The sequence below is a fragment of the Neovison vison genome, chromosome 12 (assembly GCF_020171115.1).
Source record: "Neovison vison isolate M4711 chromosome 12, ASM_NN_V1, whole genome shotgun sequence".
Lineage (NCBI taxonomy): Eukaryota > Metazoa > Chordata > Mammalia > Carnivora > Mustelidae > Neogale > Neogale vison.
The window spans coordinates 129,527,708-129,549,800 of NC_058102.1; the positions used below are offsets into that span (position 1 = coordinate 129,527,708).

Sequence of the window (22,093 nt, forward strand, 5' to 3'; positions counted from 1 at the left end):
TCAGCTATTCCATGAGCAGTGTTATCTTCCATGGAGCAGTGCTGTGGATGATTTGGGGTGCTGTTTCCTGGCGGGGTAGTCCCAAAGCAATGGTATGCTAGAGCCCATTGTACCAGCTTGTAAAATGTGACTGCTAAGTTGCCAGGATTTTGTGAGCCCGTCATCAACCATTAAATGTAATACTAAATATTAAATTATGTAAACCTGTAACTAAATAAATTGTATACAAACCAAAAGTAAGTACTCAAAACTCATTACTAATTAATTATTTTTCTACCTTTTACTGTTATCTATGGACTTAAGGTCATTTACATCTATTGTATCTGTATGATACATCTCTTCCCAATTCCACATTCAATGACATCGTATGAGGAGCTTGAAATCAGCCATGATGGGAATATTTACACCACGGAAATTGGCAAACACCACAAAGTGGGCTTGATTTATTGTTTTGTTTACTGTCTAGAGCTTAAGTTATGGAAAAATGTTAATGATAGAGATTAAATTTAAAAGTGTGTTATGTATATAATCATTACTTGTAAGTAGCACAGAAATTAAGAAACATTTCTTTTTTCCCAGAGGACTGGTTTCACTGCTCAGAAGCCTCACTCTCTGATCTTCCCTGAGATTTTGAGAGCAGCTTATTGTCCTTTTCAAAAGTCTTTTACTGATCAGGTAACATATGATTCTAAGGACTAAGAAAGGCGGTGGACACACTGGCTATCTGCCAGGAGACGGTATCTTTTCAGTAGTGTGTGTAACAAAATTCTCTACCATGAGTCCACAATGTTCTAGGGAAGACAAGATTCCGCCTTTCATTCTGAAGCTCAGCCTCAACTTGTACCACGAATATTCCAACTCTTTGAACAACAGTCCAATTTCCATTTAAAATTGTTCATCTTGGGGAGCCTGGGTGGCTCAGTTTTTAAGCATCTGCCTTCGGCTCAGGTCGTGATCCCAGGGTCCTGGGATTGAGCCCCGCATGGGACTCTCTGCTCAGCAGGAAGCCTGCTTCTCCCTCTCCCATTCCCCTTGCTTGTATTCCCTCTCTCACTGTGTATCTCTCTGTCAAATAAATAAATAACATCTTTAAAATAAAATAAAATAAAATTGTTCATCTTTTTAGAGGTGCCTGGCTGGTTCAGTTGGTAGAGTGTGCGACTCTTGATCTCAAGGTTATGAGTTCAAGCCCCATACTGAGTGTAGATATTATCTAAAAATAAAATCTTTAAAAATAAAATAAAATAAAATAGTTAATCTTTCTATGCATCTCCCATTTAACCACAACATCCCTTTCACATATTATAACATATACCTATGGTCCCCAAGTGTAAATTTATATGCCGATGTGGGATTGTTTTGCATATTTTTGAGGAACTAAGCCACACACATTTAAAGTAACAAACATTTATTGAGTATCTACTGTCTGCAAAATACCGTGGCAGAAGGTATTAGAGAATAGATAGGGCTTTTGGACTTAAAGAAATTTAGCATTCAGTACTAGAGAGTACATATAAACAATGACTGTAATTCAAAATAGAATGCATTAGGAAACATGAAAAAGGTACAAATTGCTATGAAACCTATCAATTTCAGCAAAATAACAACTAAGCAATCACACCATCTATAATAAGCCACACTTGATAATGAGTGTCATCCAAATAAAAGTTATTTGTTGTTGTTGTTGTTTTTCAAAATGAGAAGAAGACTAATAGGTGCCTAGGAGCCAGATAGACAGACTTGAGAAGATACCCAGCAATTCATTTCTTATATATTATCACTTAATAGTTCTATCAGGGAAGCAGAACCAGTAAGGTGTAATGTAATGCATTATAGAGACTAGAACTTACACAATTGTGGGAGAAAACGTGATAGTAAAGATTATAAAGGGGGAAATACGTAGAGGATCAGAGAAAGTCACTATCCTGGGAGCATGAACGGGTCTATAAAGGCTCTGTGGTGGGCTTGCAGTCACCACAGACAGCAGAGCTATGGCTAAGGATGGCTGGATGGGAAGTGATGGGAAGCAAGCACACCTACTTGTGGCAACACAGCATGTTGGCTTTATATTGTCTCTCGTGCCATCTAATCTGCCCCAGAACTAAGAGCAACTGAAGGAGGAGATTGGTAGGAGCTAAGGGAGCTCCTGACTGAAGCCAACAGGATGAGCCGGGAGATCAGCAACAGCAGGCTTTGAGGGTGATGGCTGCCACTTCACTTCCACACTCCAGATCTTGCACAGATTTCTCTTGTGGCCAACTTTAAATGTGAACCATACAAGTCAGGAAGTTTGGGGAATTCCAGCTTAGCTGAGTGGACACAGCATAAAGCCACCATACTATGTTACCTTAAGTAGTGACTAAAACCATCTTAGCCTCAGATTCTTCATTGGAAAAGGGAATAATAGCACTTGCTTGCAGAGTTATTGTAGTTGTAGTTGTAGCCTATAATATTATTTATCCCATGAAACAAATTCCTTTATTTTTTTGAGAGAGAGAGAGAGAGAAAGTGTGTGCGCATGCATGTGCATGCATGGGGTAGGGGTAGGGGCAGGAGGAGAGAGAAGGAATCTTAAGCAGTTTCCGTGCCCAGTGCGGGCCTCCATCTCATGACCCTGAGCGGAAATCCAGAGTTGGACACTTAACCAACTGGGCCCCTCAGGTGTCCCAAAACAAATTCCTGTAAAGCCTTTAAGGACAATTTTATGGTATTTCCCTCTTTTTTTTTTTTTTTTTACAAATTACCTTTTTTGATAAGATTATCAGTATGATTTGATATTTTTAAAAGAAATTACATTTAATTTTTTTAAAATATAGTTTAACATCGTGTTTAATGTGTCCATTCCCTTGGCTATAAATGATTTTTAGTATTACCGAAAGCAAAACTTATGTTCAGTTAACATTTATATTTACAGTCTAAAATTTGAAAATAAGCATATATTATTTGGCTAATATGAATTCTCTGTAATCAGCAATATCCTGGTCCTCAACCTACACTGTTTAGAATCTTTAGATTCCTCTAAAGTTTCTGTGATCTTCTATTTTTATTTTTATTTTTTTACTTTTAATTTTTTTAAAACTAATCTCTATAACTAACATGGGGCTCAAACACATGACTTGATCTGATCAAGTGTAGGATGCTCTCCCAACCGAGCCAGCCAGGCACCTCGTGATCCTCTATTTTTTTTTTTTAAAGATTTTATTTATTTATTTGACAGAGATCACAAGTAGACAGAGAGGCAGGCAGAGAGAGAGGAGGAAGCAGGCTCCCTGCTGAGCAGAGAGCCTGATGCTGGGCTCCATCCTAGGACTCTGGGATCATGACCTGAGCCTAAGGCAGAGGCTTTAACCCACTGAGCCACCCAGGCGCCCCAAGGTTTTTGTTTTTTGTTTGTTTGTTTGTTTTTTAATTTACTCATTTGACAGAGAGAGATCACAAGTAGGCAGAGAGGCAGGCAGAGAGGGAGGAGGAAGCAGGCTCCCAGCTGAGCAGAGAGCCCAGTGTGAGGCTCGATCCCAGGACTCGGAGATCAGGGCCTGAGCTGAAGGCAGAGGCTTTAACCCACTGAGCCACCCAGGTGCCCCACATGAACCTCTATTTTTATACTCTTTCTATTTTGAGGCCCATGGGGCCAATGTCCACAATGAAATCAATGTTCTTAGATCTTAGGATTGCCAGACTTAGCAATAAAAATATAAGATCCCCAATAAAATTTGAATTTAACAGAAACAATGGATAACTTTTTAATATAAGTATGTTCAATGCAATATTTGGGACAAGCTTATACCCCCCAAATTATTCATCAGAAATTTTAATATAACTGAGCATCCTGTTTTTTTATGATAACCTTTCTGACTCTTCATTCCCTCAAAGGCACGTAGTCTGACTAATTAAGGAATCTCTTCTACAATCACACCGTCTCATACTATTTTTGCCAACATTTTCCATAGCAGTTCATTTCACACTTAATATAACTCAAGATGAAACATGACCTCTAAAATGGCTACCCTTTCCTTCAAGTCACCTCAGTCAGCATTATTGACATTCTTAGCATCTCTTCAGACAGAACCTTGGGTTCATTTTTTTAGTGCCCTTCTCCATCTTTACCTCCTGCCAGACATCACTAAGTTCTGTCGATTCCTCCTTTAAAATGACATCCAAGTATTCACTTTCCTCTTCATTTCCCTGCTACCACCTCTGCCTTTACTCGCATCTACTGGAGTGTCTTTAACTGCAGTCTTCTTTGATCCTGTTTGAATTCTACTCATCTTCCTAAAACACTATTGTTTCACTGTTCCACACTGCTCAAGAACTTACAACTGCTTGTTATTGTCTATTATACTAAGTAATATAAGTAGTATAAAATCTTTTGTTCTTTGAAGGGCAATGTTAAGAAAATGGAAAGACAAGTGACAGGTTTTTTCAAGAAAAAAAAATAGGTAATCTGAATACTATTACATCCAGTTTAAAAATAAACTCAAGGCTCAAGACCTCAAAGAAAACTGCAGTCTCAGATGGCTTCCCCAGTGAATTCTACTAAATATTTATGAAAAAAAAAATACTAACTCTACACAAACTCTTACAGAAAATATAAAAGGAGAGAAGTCAACATTACCCCACTACCAAGAAGAGACAAAGACATTAGAGAAAAAGAAAACTATAGATCAATATGTCTAATGAATATACACACAAAAACCTCAACAAAATATTAGCAAATTTATATCCAGCTATATGTAAAGCAAATAATACATCAAGACCAAGGGGGCTTTATCTCACAAATGCAAGTTTTTTCAGAATTTAAAAATCAATCAATATAATCCAACTTATCAACAGACTAGAGTAGAAAAACTGTATGATCATATCAATAGATACAGAAAAAGTCTTTGAAAAAACTCCAAAACTATTCATACATTTAAAAAAGATTTTATTTATTTATTTGATAGAGACAGTGAGAGAGGGAATGCAAGCAGGGACAGTGGGAGAGGGAGAAGCAGGCTCTCCACTGAGCAGGGAGCCAATGCAGGTCTTGATCCCAAGAACCTGGGATCATGACCTGAACTGAAGGCAGAAGCTTAATGACTGAGCCACCAACTATTCATAATTTTTAAAAACCCCTTAGCATCCTAGGAATATAATGGATGTTCCTTGTGTTCCTCAACCTAAGAAAACATATCTATGGAAAAACCTATAATTATCCTCATAGTTAATGGTGAAAGATCAAATGCTTTCCCTGAAGATGAGAAACAAGATAAGGATGTTCACTTTCACCACTTCCATTCAACATCATACTGGAGGTCCTAACAAGTGCAATAAGGCATGAAAATAAAGGCATACAGATTGGGAAGGAAAAAATAAAAAGATAGGATATCTACACAGAAAAATTCCAAATATAATCTATAAACGATCTCCTAGAACTAATTAGTGAGTTTAGCAGGTAATAGGATATAAGGCCAATAGGCAAAAATCAGTTGTATTTTTACATACAATGAACAATTAGAAAGTAGATTTTTAAAAAAGTATTGTTTAAAATAGTTCCAAAAAGCATAAACTATTTAGATAAAAATCTAATAAAACATGTATAAACTCTTCATGCTTAACTATAAAACAGTGATGAAAGAAATCCAAGAAGACATAAATAAAAGTAGGGAAGTGTCACATTGATGGACTGGAAAAAGTCAGTATTGTCATTTCTTTTGGAATTGGTCATAGATTCAATATCATTCCAGTCAAAATCCAGCAGGTTTTTGGTAGAGATCAATAAGCAGATTCTAAAATTTATGTGGAAAAAGCAAACAAAATGGAATTGCCAAAATGAGTTTAAAAAACAAGAACAAAGTTGGAAGACTCATACTACCTGATTTTAAGACTTATTTTTTTATAAAGCTGCAGTGACCAAGACTGTGTTAGTATTGGGTAAAGTTTAGACAAATAGATCAATGAGTCATAGAAGGTCCAGAAATAGGCTCACATATATATCAACTGAATTTTGACAAGGTTAGAAAGACAATTCAATGGAGATGGTTTGTCAACAAATAGGGCAAAATAATTGAATATATATGTGCAAAAAACCTACAACTTAAGTAACATGTCCGGCAACATATTAAAATTGGCACAAAATGGATCACAAACTTAAATGTAAAATCTAAAATTGTAAAACTATTGAAGAAAACATAGATGAAAATTTTTGTGAGTTTGGTTAAGGAATAAATTCTTAGACACAGCACCATAAGTACAATCCATAAAAAAAAATTGGACTTAAGATTTAAAATTTTAGCGCTCTAAAAAACACTCTGTGAACTCAAGATGTTCATGGAAATATTTGCTAAAACATGTTGAATAAAGGACCTATATCCAGAATATATGAAGAACTCTCAAACTCAATAAGAAGAAAACAAAACACCCCTGTAAAAGATGGGCAAGCGATTTGAATTTACACTTCATTAATAAAGATATATACATGGCAAATAGGCACATGAAAGAAGCTCAACATCATTAGTCATTAAGTAAATGCAAATTAAAACCACAATCACATACCACTACACACCTGTTAAAATGTCTAAAATAACTCAACACTGGAGCGCCTGGCTTGCTTAGTCAGTAGAGCATATGACTCTTGATCTGGAGGTTGTAAGTTTGAGCTCACATTGGGTATAGAGATTATTATAAAGCAATAAAATATTAAAAATAAAATAGTTCAGGACGCCTAGGTGGCTCAGTGGGTTAAGCCGTTGCCTTCGGCTCAGGTCATGATCTCACGGTCCCGGGATCGAGTCCCGCATCGGGCTCTCTGCTCAGCAGGGAGCCTGCTTCCTCCTCTCTCTCTCTCTCTGCCTGCCTCTCTGCCTACTTGTGATCTCTCTTTGTCAAATAAATAAATTAAATCTTTAAAAAATAAAATAAAATAAAATAGTTCATAACACCACATGTTAAAAAGGGTGAGGAGCAACTGAGACTTCCATGCAGTGCTGGTGGGAATGCAGTAAGATACGGCTATGACGGAAGACGGTCTGACAGCTTCTTATAAAGTTAAACATGCACGCAGCATATAACCTGGAAGTTCCACACTTTGACAGTTATTCAAGAGAAATAAAAGCATATGTCTACACAAAATCAGCATGGAAATCTTTATAGAGGCTTTATTCATAATCTCCAAAAACTGGATACTAAATGTCCATCACCTGGTGAATGGATAAATAAAATGTGATATATTCATATTACTAAATATTATTCTCAACGAGAAGGAATGAACTAATACATGCATCAACATAGGTGAATCTCAAAAACATTTTACTTGGTAGAAGCTAAACAAAAAACCTACAAACTGAATGATTCTATTTGTATGGCATTCCAGAAAAGACAAAACTATAGTGAAACAAAGGAAATCAGTGGTTGCCTGGGATCGTGGGCAAGTATAATGACTACAAAGGGGAAGAGGGAAAATTGTTGGGATTATGACAGTCTTTAGATCTTCAGTGTGGTGCGGTTACATGACAGCATAAATTTGCCAAAACTCATTATATTGTTCAGTACTTTGGAACTGTAGAGTTTAAACCTCCACATTTCAAATCGTATGTCCTCTTTTTTTCTTATTGTTTTAAATGTGCGTCATCTTCTCAATACCTTATGAAGTATGTGGCATTTGTAGACGGTGTTCCAAGCAGAGTCAAAGGACTACAAGTTATGGATCACTTTAGAGTATGAGACAAGTCCTTGAAACAAGACAAGAAATGTTCCAGAGGAAAATGTGAAGGAAGCCACATTGCTCCCGGAGACTTTTTAAAGAGCTGCTAACCACGGATATGATTCAAGAAAAATTAAAGTATGAACTAGTGGGAAGAGAGGGAATGGCCCCCTAGGTCTTCTTAAGAGGGAGGTGTTTACAGGTAGGCTACCATAATGAATACTGCCCTGGATTCTGATATTTCTGGGAGGTCAAAAGATGATGGTAAGATAACTATTGTCATCGAGGTCTTCGAGGGTATCTTATAACTGCTGCTATTAAAAAAGCTCTTTCAGATTCACTTCCGAGTCCCTGAAAGCAAAGAAGTGCTAGGCAGCCCAGAAGGTTTTTATTTAATTTTCTAAGTAAGGGCTTATGTGCTTGGGGTCCTTGAATGGTTACATCATGTGCACAACAGCTGTAAATTTGAATGAAAAAAAAAAAAAAAAACAACCTATGCCAGTAAAAACAAGACAATTACAGAATTACATTATTTTGTTATAATTGAATGCATGAAGCATATGCTAAGGCCAGGCTCTGAATGCTTTTCAAGAGCCATATGAAAGAGATGCCATTATTACTTCCATCATGCATTTGAGAAAAATGAGACTTTGAGAAAATAAGTCCAAGGTCATAGACCGAGAAGAAGGTAGTATAAAGATTTGAGCTAAATTTTTTAAGACACCATGCTCCATACTACATTTATTCATTCAACAAATATTCTTGACTCTCTATCATGTGCCGGGTACTAGTCTAATAAAGAGCAAAAAAAAAAAAAAAAAGTAAAGATGTAACAACCATAAAGGTTAAAATCTCATGTTCTTCAGTATACTTTAAGAAGGCACTGTAACTTATCCATAGAACTTTACTTGTGATCCTATCTTATTTTATGATAAAAAGAAAATGTTAGACAAAGTTATGAAAATCTGTTTTAAAAAATGGAATACATCTCCGGTTACATAACCCCCAAAAGATTTTTTATATTCCTTTTCACAGAATCTTGTTATCCAAATCAAGTATGTTATTCAAAAAATTGATATTCCACTTGAAACTAGAGATAAACTCTAATTCTTAAATTTGCCATTTAAACTCTTGTATTTCCAAAATAATTATTCATATTATTATTCAGATATATTAAAGAAAAAGAGAGAATAACAACTATTTTCATTCAAAGAATGGTGCAATATTATTCCAATACATGATGTAGCATTATCTATTCTTCTATTATTATATTTAGCTGGAATGATCACTTAAAATTTTGCATAATATAAAACTATGCTGAAGATTCTGATAACATTTCAGTGTAAAGGGTTTTTTATTATTTTTTTAAAGATCTTATTTATTTATTTGACAGAGATCACAAGTAGGCAAAGAGGCAGACAGAGAGAGAGAGGGGGAAGCAGGCTCCCTGCTGAGCAGAGAGCCTGATGGGAGCTCCATCCCAGGACCCGGAGATCGTGACCTGAGCTGAAGGCAGAGGCTCAACCCACTGAGCCACCAAGGCACCCCGTAAAGGGTTTTTTTAAAACTGTCTCAGGAATCATGGTAAATATATTCAAATCTAACATCATGTTTATACTATTCTTAAAATCTTAATAAAATAAAGGTAAGATAAAAGAAAAAGCTTAAGACAAATACAGTTAGAGTGTCTTTATGCAATTTGTGCCAATGGAAGGATAGCAAAGGCTGAGCTAAAGATTTAAGTCTGTTACTTTATGACATATGCTCCCCCTACCACCCGCCATTACTGGACAGGATGTTTGCTTGCAAAATGACTACTTTCCTATAGTCGCTCTTGATTTTAATATAACAGACTGTGATTATGACTCAACTTGAACATTAGTCATCATGGAATGTCATAGTTTCTACAAACAGACAAATATTGATCATAGCAACTTTTAGAAAAAATAAAAGCAAAGTAAAATTAAAATTAACTTAGAAGTATTACTTTTTAAATGCTTTTAGGTTTCTAAAAACATTAATCATTGATTAAAATACCTCACAAACATCTGAAATTTGGATTTGCATTTATGTCCACTTTGTTGCAAAAATAATTTAAGGCAAACTTCAAAACTACAATATATATGGAATATTATTTTCTTTGTATTATAATCGGTAAATGTAAAATCAATGTTTCCAGTATATGCTGTTGGCAGGATATTTTTGTAAAGAATACATATTATCTATGAAAATCTCTAAAACTGGGGTGTCTAGGTGGCTTAGTTTGTTAAGTGCCTGCCTTCCATTCTGGTCATGATTCGAGGGTCCTGGGATCAAGGCCCAGGTTGAGTTAGGGTCAGGCTTTCTGCTCAGTGGGGAGTTTCCTTCTCCCTCCCTCTGATCATGCATTTTCTCTCTCTCTCTCACTTTCTCTCACACTCATTTTCTCTTTCAAATAAATAAAATCTTTAAAAAAATTTTAAAACAAAATATGTATCTCTAATTCATATCAGTCTTATAAAATACTTCATTTTAATTCACAAAAATTTTAATTAAATTACTATTTTAACAAAAACAAAAGTTACTTAAACCTCTGTCAGTTACTCACCTATGTACTGTAGTGGATCTCATTTACAATTTTCCATCACCTACACATTTTAAGAAAAGCATATGAAAATTTAGAGTTTTCATAGGCCTCATTTGCCCATGTATTTCCATCTACATTGTTATTCTTTACCAAATTTCTCCTCATTTCTTGGTTTGTAATTTACAGAGCACTGCAAGTCACATTAACATTGCCAATTATCTGATTAATTTTGATTTAGAATACTCTTGCTCCAAATGATCCAGGCCTGTTTCCTTCAGCACTAAATAAAAAGAAAATTGAGTAATTACTCAGATCCCAGTAACCCAGGTCCAGGTTCCTAATTACCTGGACTAAATTGACTATATTAATACAATTCTCCCTTTCACTCTGTTGTTAGTCATTATTTTCTTGGTATTTAATGACACTAAAATGATTTTATAAGTCTTACTCTCCAATCCCTTTTCATAAAATACCGACAAAATGCTTACATAAAGAAATATGAGGGGCGCCTGGGTGGCTCAGTCATTAAGCTTCTGCCTTCAGCTCAGGTCATGATCCCAGGGTCCTGGGTCAAGCTCCAAATCGGTTTCCCTGCTTGGTGGGAAGGCTACTTCTCCCTCTCCTACTCCCCCTGCTGTGTTCCCTCTCTTTCTGTCTCTCTCTCTCTGTCAAATAAATAAATAATATCTTTAAAAAAATAAAGAAAATAATACTTGAATGAGTTAGAACAACTATATGTTTTAACCTTAATAAAACAATCAAAAGCTTAAGGAGAGGGGCACCTGGATGGCTCAGTGGGTTAGGGCCTCTGCCTTCGGCTCAGGTGGTGATCCCAGGGTCCTGGGATTGAGCCCCGCATTGGGCTCTCTGCTCAGCAGGGAGACTGCTTCCTCCTCTCCCTCTGCCTGCCTCTCTGCCTACTTGTGATCGCTGTCGAATAAATAAATAAAAATCTTAAAAAAAAAAAAAGCTTAAGGAGAGAAAACTATCTATAAGGGGAGAGATGGAAAAGTTTCATCTGTTTTACAGTGCCGGTTTTCATAGTCGTCTATAAAGTTACTTTCATTTTTTTTTAAATTTTTTAAGATTTTTAAAAATTTTATGTATTTGACAGAAAAAGACACAGGGAGAGAGGGAACACAAGCTAGGGGAGTGGGAGAGGGAGAAGGAGGCTTCCCGCTGAGCAGGGAGCAGGATGCTGGCTGGATCCCAGGATCTCCGGATCACGACCTGAGTAGAAGGCAGAGGCCTAACGACAGATGCCACCAGGTGCCCCTATAAAGTTACTTTCTGAGCATTTACGACGGTGTAAAAATCAGTTATGCATGAACTATTTTCTGAATTCTTCTATCTATGCAAATAATAAAAGTGAGAGTATTGAACACTTTAAAATATTTCTAGACTGGGGGTGCCTGGGTGGCTCAGTCAGTTGAGCGTCTGCCTTCGGCTCAGGTCATGATCCCAGGGTCCTGGGATCAATCCTCGCATGGGGCTCCCTGCTTGTCGGAAGCCTGTTTCTCCCTCTCCCGCTTCCTCTCTTACTGCTTGTGTTCCCTCTCTTGCTGTGTCTCTCTCTGTCAAATAAATAAAATCTTAAAAATAAAAATTTCTAGACTGAATTTTGTGTAAAATGTTTTCAAGTCTATGTTTTACTTAGGCAAGGAAGATAAAATACATAGTCTCTTGGAAATAACATATTAAAAACAACTGTAATTAAAATGTTGAATTCTTAACCAGTATTGTTTAAAATATCATATGTATTTCAAAATATTAGAATACTGTTGGGGCATGTGGGTGGCTCAGTCAGTTGAGCATCTAATTCTTCAGCTCAGGTCTTGATCTCAGCATTGTGAGTTCAAGCCCCATGTTAAAAAAAAAAAAAAGCGAACAACAAAACCCCACTTTTGCATAGGACTTTCTTTGTCAGGTAAGCACTTTTAAAATATTAATTCTGACTTAAATTTTTAATTTTCTTTTGAAAGATTTTATTTATTTATTTGACAGGTCACAAGTAGGCGGAGAGGCAGGCAGAGAGAGAGGAGGAAGCAGGCTCCCAGCTGAGCAGAGAGCCCGATGCGGGGCTCAATCTGAGGATTCGAGGATTCGCATGAGCCGAAGGCAGCGTCTCAACCCGCTGAGCCACCCAGGCACCCCTTAAATTTTTAATTTAAATGCATTAAAAGCACATTGCATTTTTTTTTTTTTAGTATTTGTAATGTATTTAATTTAGATTGTGCATTCTTATAAACACAACTTTGGTTCTGAAATGATCTGTTTCATAAGTGGTGGTCTAGTGATGGTCATTTTTCTTTTTAAAATTATGCCTTTTCACACAAAATAAATATGAATATTTGTACTTTACTTAACTTTCAAAATTTAATAGATAAAAAGCATGTTCTCAAAATACCAACTTTTAGGAAATAGTGGCTTTAAACAGTAATATTCCTTAGAGTAGGCCCATTTGTTCCTTTTTTTTTTTTTTTCGTCTGAATTCATGGACCTGGCTCAAACATCAGTTTCTGAGATATGAGAAAATACTGTTAGAAATTATCCCAAAACCAGAATCAAAAAGAAAGGGAATCTGTTCTCTGTTGTTGTAATCCAAACATAGGACATCTTGAAACTGATGAAGTTCTAGACATGACAGATGACCTTCCAGTCCCTTCTGAGCATTACTGTGAGGCTCAGTTGACTTCAGCGTAGCTAAGACAATCTCACTGTAATGGACTGTGTCAGAGAAAGGAAACAGTAAATAAGCTTTCCATTATATTTCTCCTTATAAAGAGAAAAATTATCTCCCCTCTCTTCTTTCCTTCCTTTCTTCCCTCCGTCCCTCTTTTCCTTCGTCTTTCTCTTTCCTTCCTTTTCCTTCTTTCTTTTTGGAAATATTCAATCTTTCTCTCTCTCTAAAAATATACTAACAATTTAAAGAACAGTCTATATACTCATGGAATAATTAGATACATTAATCAAAGTAAATTTATGTCTTTGTTTTTTTGTTGTGTTATGTTAGTCACCACAGAGTACATCTTATTTCAATGTGTCCATCTTTCACTTTTATTCTCTTATAGCTAAGCCATGGGTCATTTTGGCTGAAACCAATCAATGGGATAGGAAAGTGAAGTGGTGATCTTTATAATTTAAGTAGAGAAAAAAACAAGCCTGCTGTTGATCAGCAAACTATGCTTATTATCTGAGTTGTCTATTTGACAGAATTTATTGGATGATTGGCTAGCTCTTAATTTTCAAAACACTTCACTGGTGAAATACATACAAATTGTGTGACTTAAGGAGCAAATTTGCTTTCCTTAATCTATACAAAAGATAAGCAAATTGTAATCTTTTAAATCATTTACTGAAGTTAAAGGTAAACTGCTAATTTTTATTTGTCTATGCAGAGAATTCTAAGACACATAATTCAATCTGTTCTTTAAATGTAATATTGAGTATGATTGCTCTCTTTGTTTCTTCCTGATTTACTTATCTTTAAATTAAAATTTGTCTTCATTCCTTGCCAAACTGCATTTGTTTATTTTTATTTTCTTTTAAAAAATCAATTTCTCATATCTTCCTAGCTGAACACCACAATTTTAGTCAGTTCAACTCAGATATTTCCATATGACATTAGTTGCTTTGTTTCAGAATAAGGGTTCAAACTTTCTGAAGGAACCCCAAAGAGAAGACATAGCTTATCTAGTAAGCATAAAATTTTTTCAAAATTATACTTTGGTTAGAGACAAAGATTTGATATTAAAAATTATCATTTGATTCTTTTGTTCATTCCTTTAATGTTATAGAGTTATCTTATTCTGACTCAAGTGGGTAACAAAATCATGGCATAGCAATCTTGATGATAATTTCCAAATTTTATTTCAGAAATTCAAGAAAATTCTCCTTTTTTGACAATGTCTTGACAGTAGAATTTCCCATTTGCTAAGTTTAACAAAATCATAGTTTCCTAACTTCAAAAAATGCTTTGAGGTTTATCTTTTTAAGAAACTTAATTTCTTACTAGTGTAACAATTTACCCTGTTAAAACTTACTTTAAAAGTATTTAAGTTTACTTATTCTTATATCACATTTTGAAGTTTTATATTTGATATTTCCCTGATACAACTATCTGAAAAATAAATACTTTATAAATGGCACTGATAAAAATATTGCTTAAATAGAAATTATACTATTTAGTCTAAATGTTTTGAATAAAAATTTTGGGGGAAAAGTCCAATACATTCATGGAAAACCATAAGCAAGAACACTGTATGATTGATTTTCATTCCTGTGTTCCAGTTTCCACATATATAAAATAAGCTCTATGATATAAGGGAGGAAAAAAGCTTATATTTATCTGTATTGATTATTGTAGCAATGACAATTTATAAATTAGTAGGGATTGGATTAAATGCTTAATTTGAAAATAAAAGTTTTGTTGTCCCTTATGAATTCTCATTGTGGTTTCTTGATAACATATGTGACATAAGACTTAATCTGAAACCACTGAACTCTGTGATCGTGAATGTACAAAAACTTGACCATTCAAATTCCAAGTCCTGTTCTATGCCCTACCAAGTTAAGATATTTAATAAGAGAAGGCATGCAGATTTACAAACTTCACTGAAATAATTTTGACCTATACAGAGATGTCATGTATAACTCAGTTAAATATTCCTGTCAACTCTCCATTTTTGGTCAAAATAGCTTTAAAATAAATTCTATTTTTATTAATATGTATTTCAAGGCTTTATGATCAGATCACTAACCCTCACAGAATGAGTATTAGGGGGCAGAGAGAAGATGGATTCATGTGTACAGGTAATTTTTAAGTGTTTTTAACTTTCTTTTTTCTAGGATATGAGCAGATACTCCATTGCCAAGGGTAAAAGAGAACCTCACTAGAACACACAGTATGAATGCCAGTTAACACTTCTAGATGTCTCATGAGCACTTAGGCATACTGGCTTCCCTCCCCTTTCCCCATGGATATTCAATAAACTCTTCATTCTAAAGGCATACTTCCTTTCAACTTTCTTTGCACAAAAGTAACAGTTTTCACACAATCTTAAAAAAAAAGAGGAAGAATTCTGAAAAATACTTGATTTAAAAAAACTAACAAATATATCAACTAGGCCTTTGGGAAAAATTGACCACATAGATCTTGTAAATGCCCCAGCACATTTTAATTGTACTCACAATGCAGAGGCCAATATTAAATTGGTTTCTTAAAAAAAAAAAAATGTAACAGCTCAAAGGATACAATGTATTTTAAAACACTCCAAAACATTGTTTTAAACACTTCCTAGTTATTTGAGTAATTTTTAGATTCTCAAAAAGAAAAACAAATTTATCAGCATTGTCTATCTTAACATTTGCAATTTAGAAGGGAAAAACTATTATATAATGAAGATAAATTTGAGTATTTATTTTCAGCTGCACATAAGTGTTATTTAAAAAGGCTCTGTTATTTAAAGGGACCAAATATAGTGTGTTGGCTTTGAGCCTGCAGAATTTTTTAGTCTAGTGAAAGCTCCAATGCTCTTTGCAGTAATCAAAGGAAATATTTTAAAGTTTTTTTACACTTTCAGAATGTATTCAGAGGTAGCTTTCTAACAATATAAAATGCATTGATTTTATTGCTGTAAACAGTAGAGTCTACATTTGTGCAACCATGCTTTTTAATGATTATATTCAATGTATTTCAATGACTTACTTGTCAAGAATATACATATTCTATCTACATTTAAACAAACAATCCTGTGCTTCTTTCAAACAAGTTGAAATAAAGGTATCTATGGTAGAAAAATTCAGTTTTTCTAATATCATAAAAACATATAATTAAAATATTTGTGTGAGCTGTGAATGTATTCATCACTTGGGCCTAACATGTATTTAGGCAAAAGAGAACAAATAAATACCCTGTAAGAGAAAGTTAATTTGTCTGTATAAGAGAGTAACATGACAGCTATTTTGAAAAACAATCCCTGTGAATTTCTTAATTTTTATGACATCAAAGTTACAACCACTTATGGTACGTACTTTCCTCTTTTAAGATAACATTTTAAAATCTATGCTCAAGCATTAATGCTTTCTTTTTTTACACTATATTGAATAGGATTATAATTATCAACTTAAATATACTAGAATATTAAGTGTTATGCAGTCATAATATATGTGAAATAAATATAATGATCTTGAGTGTTGTTAAAATTAACATTTACATAACTCTGCCCTGTAAAATATCCCCTATGTAAATCAGGTATCTGAAAATTTTTCAACTGACATTTTATTACTGATGAGAAACAAGAAGGAGTTTGGAGAAAAGATGAACATGATTCATAGGTGTTTGTTTCATAAAGATTCTAGGGAGACTCTTAAATCCTTCACTGCTCCTATAGGCTCATCGAAGTGAAGTTAGTTCACATGCATTTCAAAGCCTTCAAAGGAAAATTCAGTAGCTACTCAATCTGTTACTGATGCTAAATATTCCATTTGTGTCCTGTTGTGAAACCAGGTGCTCTCTATATACTGCTGCAAGGTTAAATGTTGCCTGTATTCATCAGATACAATTTTCCCCCCACAAGCACCTAAATTATTCCCACAGAAGTGTTTCACGATGAGTCTGTTTCAACCAATTGTACCTGAACACTAAAACACCTTTCTTGTTCCTTATTCCTCCCCTCTACCCGAAAAGAACTTGCTTTTTAACTTTCCTTTTTAAATTCTTTTGATCAAAAATGCATAATCTCCTTTCTTCTCGTTTTTCCCCCCTAAAGAATCACTCTTGTTCTCCAACTTGTTCTCCAACTTTGTAGTAATAAAAGGGGAAGTTAAAAACTTTATACAATATTGGACTCTTTAAAGTTATGGATATCCAAGACAGTAATCGCTTCTAGTCAAGACCTTGCCGTTCCCAACTGTATTTAAGATAAATACCTGATATAAACATGTGAAGATTCTTTAACTAAAACCATAGAGATGTAATGAGTACAGTAGCACAACATTTGCTTCTGGATGATATTTATTTTGCAGCGGCATGTAAGGTTTTAATAATTCTGTCAAACATGTTTGTGGGTAATTTATTAATCCCTCAGTTGTTTAGGTACAGTAAGAACACACGCGCACTACATGGATGCATACATGCATACACACACACGTCCATGCAGAAAGGCATCAATTGCCATATCCCAGAAATGACAATGAAAAAAAGAAAAATAAACAAGAATTATAAACTTAGTTGCCTACAGTCTCACTCACAAAAGGGTAATGCTGGGAGGTTAGGCTGTTGAGTAAAACAAAACAAAACAAAAATCCAAACCCAAAACACAACACAACACAACACAACACAACCAGTCGCCTCAAATGGGAACTTCCCGCAGACGTTCTCGCTGAGGAAACAAAAAAGACATAGTTTTCGGGATCCCTCGCGGCGGGATCCCGACACTTTCCTCCACCCCCCCTCCGAGGGGGTCTTTCAAGGAACGCTCCAGCGGAGCCCCGCAGGAGCTGGTGACAGACCTAGGTGAGCAGCGCGTGGAAGAGAAAGCACCGAGCGCGTCCACAAAGCGCCCGGGGCCGCCCTTCTCGCCGAGGCGCCGCAGCTCTCGCGGCTGGCGCAGAAAGAAGGGCTGGACGGAAGCCGCGGCGCGGGGGACTACGGGGGTGGCGGGCGACGGCCGGTGGGCGGCCGAGCGCGCCTGCGGAGGCGCGAGCCGGGGGGCAGGCCGGGAGGCCGCGGGCTGGGAGGCCCGCAGCCAGCGCCGCCGCCCCGAGCCGCGTGCGCGCGCGGCCGCATCAGCTGAGCGCGCGGCGCGTGTCACGTGGTGCGCGTGTCGAAGGTCACGGCGCGCTCACAATGGAGCTTTCGGAGTATGTGCAGAAAGGCTTCCAGATGCTGGCGGATCCTGGCTCCTTCGACTCCAACGCCTTCACGCTTCTCCTCCGGGCGGCTTTCCAGAGCCTGCTGGACGCCCAGGCGGACGAGGCCGTGTTAGGTAAGCCGCTCGGCTCTGCGCTAGATCGGCCTGGGTGGAGGGGCGCTCGGAGAAGAGGAGCGAGACCGAGCGAGAGGGGGAAAACCCCGGGAAGAGGAAGTCTCCCGGCTTTGCCCTTCGCTCCGGACGGAGTGTGGGGATGTGAACCCGGAGCGGACCCTGACCATTGTTGTGTTCCCAGTTGGCACCTGCACATAGCTTGTTACACGTTTCTGGTCTGATTTCTCCTCCCAGTCTCTTTGTTCCTTTGTAAAGCCCGTGTTCAAGTCTTGTTTGTGGCCTAAACATCTAAGGTTTTCAGCCTGGTCTGAGGCAAAGGCTAGTTGACACTTGGACTTCATCAGGGTACCTCTCTGCAATTCAAACGTTCAGTGCTAGGCTGGCAAAGGTTTTAAAGAGTCTGTTTCCAAAGTAATTACTAGGTCGTAGAGTCTTGACATTCTGCAGCTTAGAGAACACCTCAAGTTCCTGTGATCACTCCAACACGCTAGTTAAATATGTTTTGCACAGGTTCCACGCCTAGAATCTTAAAATATGATGCAGAATGTTCTGTTCCGCACCAGTTACCAGGAGATGAGTCTCTTTGAAGTGGTCCGGTCAGTGATTGCGGAGTGCCGTGTCAGTATGGATTGAAGGCATATTTTAAGACAGACCGCTTTTAGATCATTTTCTTAAATATAAATATCTCAACAATTCAAATTTTGTTTTTTTCTGTAGTTTCATGATCTAAACATTTGTACAAAAAGTATGAAAGTGGAAGTTCTTTAAACGAAAATAGTAACCACCACCTGGGTTAATCTCAAAAAAAGGATAGCTGTCAAAATCTGAAAATATTTTGAAAATTGTATTTTATATTCTGAACTCGTGCCCCGCCCCTGATATATTACTGTTCTTGGAGCCAGTTATCCTAAAAGTAACCATTCTCTAGAGGGAAGGTTTATTCATTCTTACATTTACATCATGTAAAATATTTATCTTATTTTCCTCTGAATTTACTTCACCCAGCATTGTAATGATCACTGTGTAGTTATTTTTTTTTCTTTGGGGCTACTGTTTAAAAAAAAAACAAAACAAAACAACAGTAAGAAATTAAGGTAAAATAAAAGAAGATAATTGAGACTGGTAACAGCAGAATTATTGATGTGTGTTCTTTATTATTTTCCATTGACCTTGTTGTTCATCTCATTCACTTATATTTGCCAATCCTTATAGTTGAATTATTTTTGTGTTCTTGTTAAAGGGGATTTTTGCCCAAATGAAAATACCTATTTTAGAAACATGACTATAAAGAATTTATTATCACAGGCATCACTAGCAATTAATTTATTTTAGATCACCCAGACTTGAAACATATCGATCCTGTGGTTTTAAAACATTGTCACACAGCAGCTGCAACTTACATACTGGAGGCAGGAAAGCAAAGAGCTGACAAATCAACTCTAAGGTACAGGATTTATTTAAATATCCATTTGTTTTCAAATAGTACCTTTAAGATTTCAATTTCAGTTTTTAAAATGGACACTAAACTTTGGCTTTTTTCCCCCTCCTTTAGCACTTATCTAGAAGACTGTAAATTTGATAGAGAGCGAATAGAACTGTTTTGCACGGAATATCAGGTTACTTACTTAAAGTTTTTTAAATTAACAATTACTATTTTTCTTCTCTTTGCAAAGATGTGTTTTCTTTTTTTCTTTCCCCCCTCCAGAATAATAAGAATTCCCTAGAAAGCCTACTGGGAAGGTAGGTACTGTATAAGGTGTCAAGCTGAGCCACTTTTCACTTGCAGGTATGAATGGAGAGTGCTGGTGTGAAACAAAACAGGACAAAAAGACAGGGATCTTGACCAAAAGAAAAGGGGCTAAAGGGCAAGTGAAACAATTGAAGTTAAGCTAATGTTTTTAAAGATAAAGTTTATTGAGATAATTTTTTAAATGCTCTTTACTCTTCAGAACTTGAGAATAAAGTTTAACAATGTTGTAAATTCAGAGTAAATTGAATTGTGTATGTGTGTGGTGGGGGAGGTAGACACCATTCTTGGTAAAAATAGAAGTTTTTATGTAGATACTATGTACAAAATTATCATTGTATTTTTTAGTATAGGCAGATCTCTCCCCCATATAACTGATGTTTCTTGGCGTTTGGAATATCAGATAAAGGTAAAGTTTAATAAACTGTTCTCTAGGGGGAATTTAGGAAACTTAAAAAAAAAATAAAGACTAAAATTATGTATTGTGTTGTTTTAGACCAATCAACTTCATAAGATGTACAGACCGGCATATTTGGTGACCTTAAATGTAGAGGTATTTACATATAAGCCTTATCTAAAATTTAAATGTGAAATGAAATTTTAAATGTCCTTGATTTACATAAACAGCCTTTTTTTTTCTTCCCTAGAACACTGATTCCCGATCTCACCCAGAGATTAGTTTTAGTTGCAACATGGAACAATTACAGGTACAGTATTAGGACCTGCGAATATGCCTGTTTATAGATGTTTAATTGAGAATTATGCTTATGGAAAGTTCAAAAGAAAAATTATCTAACCATCTGTCAGTAGATAATGAAGGTTGGTTAAGGATTTAATGGGAAAGGTCTTCAAAAGCAGTATTTAAAGTAGGCTTCACTTTTGAAATTAAGATGTTACTCATAAAGAATTGGTTTTATATTTGCTGTTCCCTCTGATTAAGATAAATTTCTGAATTGTAGTATTGAGTGTAAATTTCTTCCATTTGTGGTTAGTTTGCTCCAATAAGACAAAGCAAAATTGAGAACATGTCTTTGAAAATGTCTTCTTTGTTTTCGGAAATTCAACTAAACTTTCAAACAGGATTTTCAATAATTTTTAAGTCACTTTATAAAGGAGGAAGTACATAAAATTCTAAAACTCTTTGTATTGCCAGTATAAGACTGGAAAAATTCAAAACTACATTGGCTAATGGACAATGATAACGAATTTATTTCTTACCGCTTAAAAAAATGAAGAGCATTACTTGAAATTTTGATGAATTTTGAATTTTTCAAAAGGCATCTCCTGTGGAATTGTTTTAATGTAATCATTAATCAAACTTTAAACTTTCAGAAAGTGTGAATACAGCATAGATTTTGTTAGGTATCTTGAGAAATTTAGTTTTGACATACCTTGCCTGTTACGAGGATTCGGTTAGAAATTATATTTCAGCTTCTGAGGGCAAGTATCCCACTTGAAATGAGATATTTCAGAGGAAAATCTTCTTTTGATCGATAGTGGTTTGTCAAAGGTTAAAAATCCTCGTGAATGTTAAACTCGTTTAGAAAGTGCCCCGACTTTTTTCTTGCACCTTTCTCAATCTTGGGTACTTCTGTCTTGTGTTTTGTCCTAAAAACGTGGCATTATAAACATCTTTTAGGATTTAGTGGGGAAACTTAAAGATGCTTCGAAAAGTCTGGAAAGAGCAACTCAGTTGTAACTTGGGGAAGTTAACGATTCGCCGGGGTCTAGAGGAAGACCAGGAACGCCTTGTCGTCGGCCGAACCACCGTCTGTGCGAGCTGGATGTCCTACTCTTAAGTAGAATTTTTTTTTTCCTTTTGGATTTATGTCGTTCATCAATTTTGACACTTTTTATACTTGTAAAAGAGTTGAGGAAAATTCTGCCTAAGTATTTCAGATACCTTTCGTATAAACTGTACATTGATCCCATTTTGGTCTTTTTCAAGTCTTACAAAAAGAAGTTGACAGTATTACACTCTGAATAAATAAGTTGTTCCCACAAAAAGAGTGGTGAGAGTTTGTTTGGATCTGAGTTTGTGTGTTAATTATTACTTTGAAGACATACATACGATTAGCGTTAACTTTTAACGATCGCCTTTTTTCTGGATT

General features: G+C 35.9%; 1 protein-coding gene across 2 annotated transcripts; it reads left to right on the top strand.

Moving 5' to 3' along the window:
• The first annotated feature begins 18,062 nt into the window (after positions 1–18,062).
• On the top strand, positions 18,063–21,989 carry COMMD3 (COMM domain containing 3). Of its 2 annotated transcripts, none has more exons than XM_044226309.1 (8): positions 18,063–18,235; positions 19,568–19,679; positions 19,788–19,851; positions 19,941–19,975; positions 20,331–20,391; positions 20,479–20,535; positions 20,630–20,689; positions 21,622–21,989. In XM_044226309.1, exons 1-8 carry the CDS (start codon positions 18,097–18,099, stop codon positions 21,679–21,681), a joined length of 588 nt encoding a protein of 195 aa, XP_044082244.1. In that variant the 5' UTR covers positions 18,063–18,096; the 3' UTR covers positions 21,682–21,989. The 2 variants fall into 2 exon arrangements, with proteins under 2 accessions (XP_044082244.1, XP_044082245.1); XM_044226310.1 differs by lacking the exon at positions 21,622–21,989 and adding an exon at positions 20,812–21,615.
• The last annotated feature ends 104 nt before the right edge of the window (positions 21,990–22,093 follow it).